The sequence below is a fragment of the Strongylocentrotus purpuratus genome, unplaced genomic scaffold (genome assembly GCF_000002235.5).
Source record: "Strongylocentrotus purpuratus isolate Spur 01 unplaced genomic scaffold, Spur_5.0 spur5_contig_859, whole genome shotgun sequence".
Classification (NCBI taxonomy): Eukaryota; Metazoa; Echinodermata; class Echinoidea; order Camarodonta; family Strongylocentrotidae; genus Strongylocentrotus; species Strongylocentrotus purpuratus.
In genome coordinates this window covers 557,501-560,388 of record NW_022145567.1, presented here as the reverse complement: position 1 = coordinate 560,388, position 2,888 = coordinate 557,501, and the positions used below count along the sequence as shown (strand labels likewise).

The 2,888-nt window shown below is 39.7% G+C and overlaps 1 protein-coding gene across 1 annotated transcript in view; it reads right to left on the bottom strand.

Annotated features, from left to right (window-relative positions):
- Nucleotides 1–1,136: 1,136 nt before the first annotated feature.
- Nucleotides 1,137–2,888, bottom strand: part of LOC590071 (tubulin alpha-2 chain) — a 10,103-nt gene continuing 8,351 nt past the window's right edge. Inside the window, exons 3-4 of the mRNA XM_789689.4 lie at nucleotides 2,753–2,888; nucleotides 1,137–2,363 (exon numbers count right to left, since the gene is read on the bottom strand). The exon at nucleotides 2,753–2,888 is cut by the window's right edge and continues 13 nt beyond it. Coding sequence (XP_794782.3) covers nucleotides 1,383–2,363; nucleotides 2,753–2,888 — 1,117 coding nt within the window. The 3' untranslated portion in view covers nucleotides 1,137–1,382. The remainder of the gene's footprint in view (nucleotides 2,364–2,752) is intronic.

Sequence of the window (2,888 nt, the reverse complement as noted above, 5' to 3'; positions counted from 1 at the left end):
TATATCAGTAGCTAATGCCTTCAATCATATTAATGCATCTCTAATATAACTACTTTAACTATACCATCACCACCACAACCGCAATTTCCTTATCAGTTATTACTAGTATTACGTATTTTACTGGAGATTTGTTTCTATTGAACTATTTGTCTACCGGCCTAAATAAGGGTTTTGATAATACTGCGACTACTGCTTCTGCTCTCCATACTTATATCGGAATTACAATTTTTAAAAACTATTAGATAAAATATATTTCATAAGATTGGATGAATATTACATTTACTTACATCCTATTTTGTAGATAGAACATTGATATAAATGTATGCTTTGACTGCTAGGTGCCAACCTATGCAGGAATGGAAATATCATAGTTATCCAAACTTCTGTATTTACATTGGACAGGAAAACAACATACATTAATTTTTTAAATTCAAGTTTGAATAAATATCTTTTGTTCGTCTTCAAGCTCTGATTGGTAGCTATATATGAATATCTATCGACTCTATTCTTTGTTCTCTTGCAAATCATTATAACGATGGTTATCAAAACAATTGTTCTAAATTGGCCATTCTAAGTAATACTGTTATTTTGATCAAATAAGCCTGAATAACATTCAGAAAGTAAGCACATTGAAATACGGTATACTTAAACTGGAAGCAAGCAAATCTTCTTTTTGAAAGAACATATCAAGAAATAATGGAAGACGTAATACAATACCTTTATTGATTTTGGTGAATTAAGATTGCAGGAATAATCGCCATATTTAAAGGCAAATATATCAAGAACACAGAAACAATTCAAATGTACCAGTCGAACTTTGTGGTACCCTCTTAGACTGCATCGTACTATGGTAATGTGTGATAACAGATAAAATGGCAACTCTGATATTGGCAAATTGAGAGGGAATTCAAATAATAAACACATTTAGATATACAGTACTCGTAAAGCAGCAAAAACAAACGTGGAATAGAGGTTCGTTCAAATAAATCACTTACTTTTTATACTGATCCAACAGTATGTAGACAATACACTGAATGACAATTGCACTGCAAAGTAACATGCATCAAGTTATACGGTTTCATTTACAACATCATCACACTTACCGTAAGTCAGTTCTGATTCATTAATGTGTTAGAAACTCCAAATTCAAAATGTAAAATTAAAATGTGGATTGGTTTATTAGTGACTCCAATACCCTGAATACAATTCACGATTTGTGTCATCATATTTCAATACTACGAGTTAAAAAACAAACTTTGTTTGCGTTTTAATGAATATTTAAATTTATTTTTGCAATTACATTTTTACATTTTCATTTATCAGCCTGATCATGTTGTTAAGCTAGCTCATGCATGTATTCTTTGGGGAGTGATATGATCACTCTAAAGCTCATCGTCTTCCTCTCCATCCTCTCCTGTACCAGAGTCTACGCCAACTTCTTCATAATCCTTCTCCAGAGCTGCTAGATCCTCCCTAGCTTCAGCAAACTCTCCTTCCTCCATCCCCTCGCTCACGTACCAATGAACAAAGGCACGCTTGGCGTACATCAGATCGAACTTGTGGTCGAGACGAGCCCAGGCCTCGGCGATGGCAGTGGTGTTGCTCAACATGCAAACCGCACGCTGAACCTTGGCAAGATCACCACCAGGGACGACGGTGGGAGGTTGGTAGTTGATACCAACCTTGAAGCCAGTTGGACACCAATCGACGAACTGGATGTTGCTCTTTGTCTTGATGATTGCTATGGCGGAATTGACATCCTTAGGGACCACATCCCCACGGTAGAGAAGGCAACATGCCATGTACTTGCCACGACGAGGATCACACTTCACCATCTGTTGGTTAGGCTGAAAGCAAGCATTGGTAATCTCTGCCACTGTGAGCTGCTCGTGCACAGCTTTCGTTGTTGAGATCACAGGAGCATACGTGGCCAGCGGGAAGTGGATTCGAGGATATGGCACCAGGTTGGTCTGGAACTCCGTCAGGTCAACATTGAGGGCGCCATCGAACCGCAGAGACGCCGTAATGGATGAAACGATTTGACCAATGAGACGGTTGAGGTTGGTGTAGGAGGGGCGCTCGATGTCGAGATTGGTACGACATATATCGTAAATGGCTTCGTTGTCAACCATGAAGGCGCAGTCGGAGTGCTCGAGGGTGTTATGCGTGGTCAAGACAGCGTTGTACGGCTCGACCACTGCGGTTGAGACCTGAGGGGCTGGGTAGATAGCGAACTGTAGCTTAGACTTCTTACCATAGTCGACCGAGAGACGTTCCATCAAGAGAGAGGCGAAACCTGACCCAGTGCCGCCTCCGAAGCTATGGAAGATGAGGAATCCTTGTAGGCCTGTACACATATCAGCCTACAATGAAAGAAGGAAAGCTTGAAAGGACATGATGTCATCAATTGCCATGCAAAACAACGTACGTGTCAGAACTATCTTTTAGGGTGTTAGGATTATCGCGATTTGCCCTCAATCATTTCACTGGGAGTGTGAACATAACATTCCTGGCAATGCAAGGTATAGCAAAGTGCATTGAATGATCTGTTGCCTGAATTCAAAATTATGAAATCACGCCGTTCCGTCAAACAGATATACAACAAAATTTAATTTGACATAGTAATTGTGGAAAAAAAAACCCTTACACTTTCGGCAAAATAGAGGAAAAGATAATGGTATTTACAATATGAATAATACTCTCAAGTATACACGAAGTGTCACTGGAAATGCTAAAAGTAAGGATTGCTTACCAGTTTTCTGATCCTGTCGAGGACGATGTCAATGATCTCCTTACCAACCGTGTAATGACCACGAGCATAGTTGTTGGCAGCATCCTCCTTGCCGGTGATCATCTGCTCCGGATGAAAGAGTTTCTTGTACGATCCA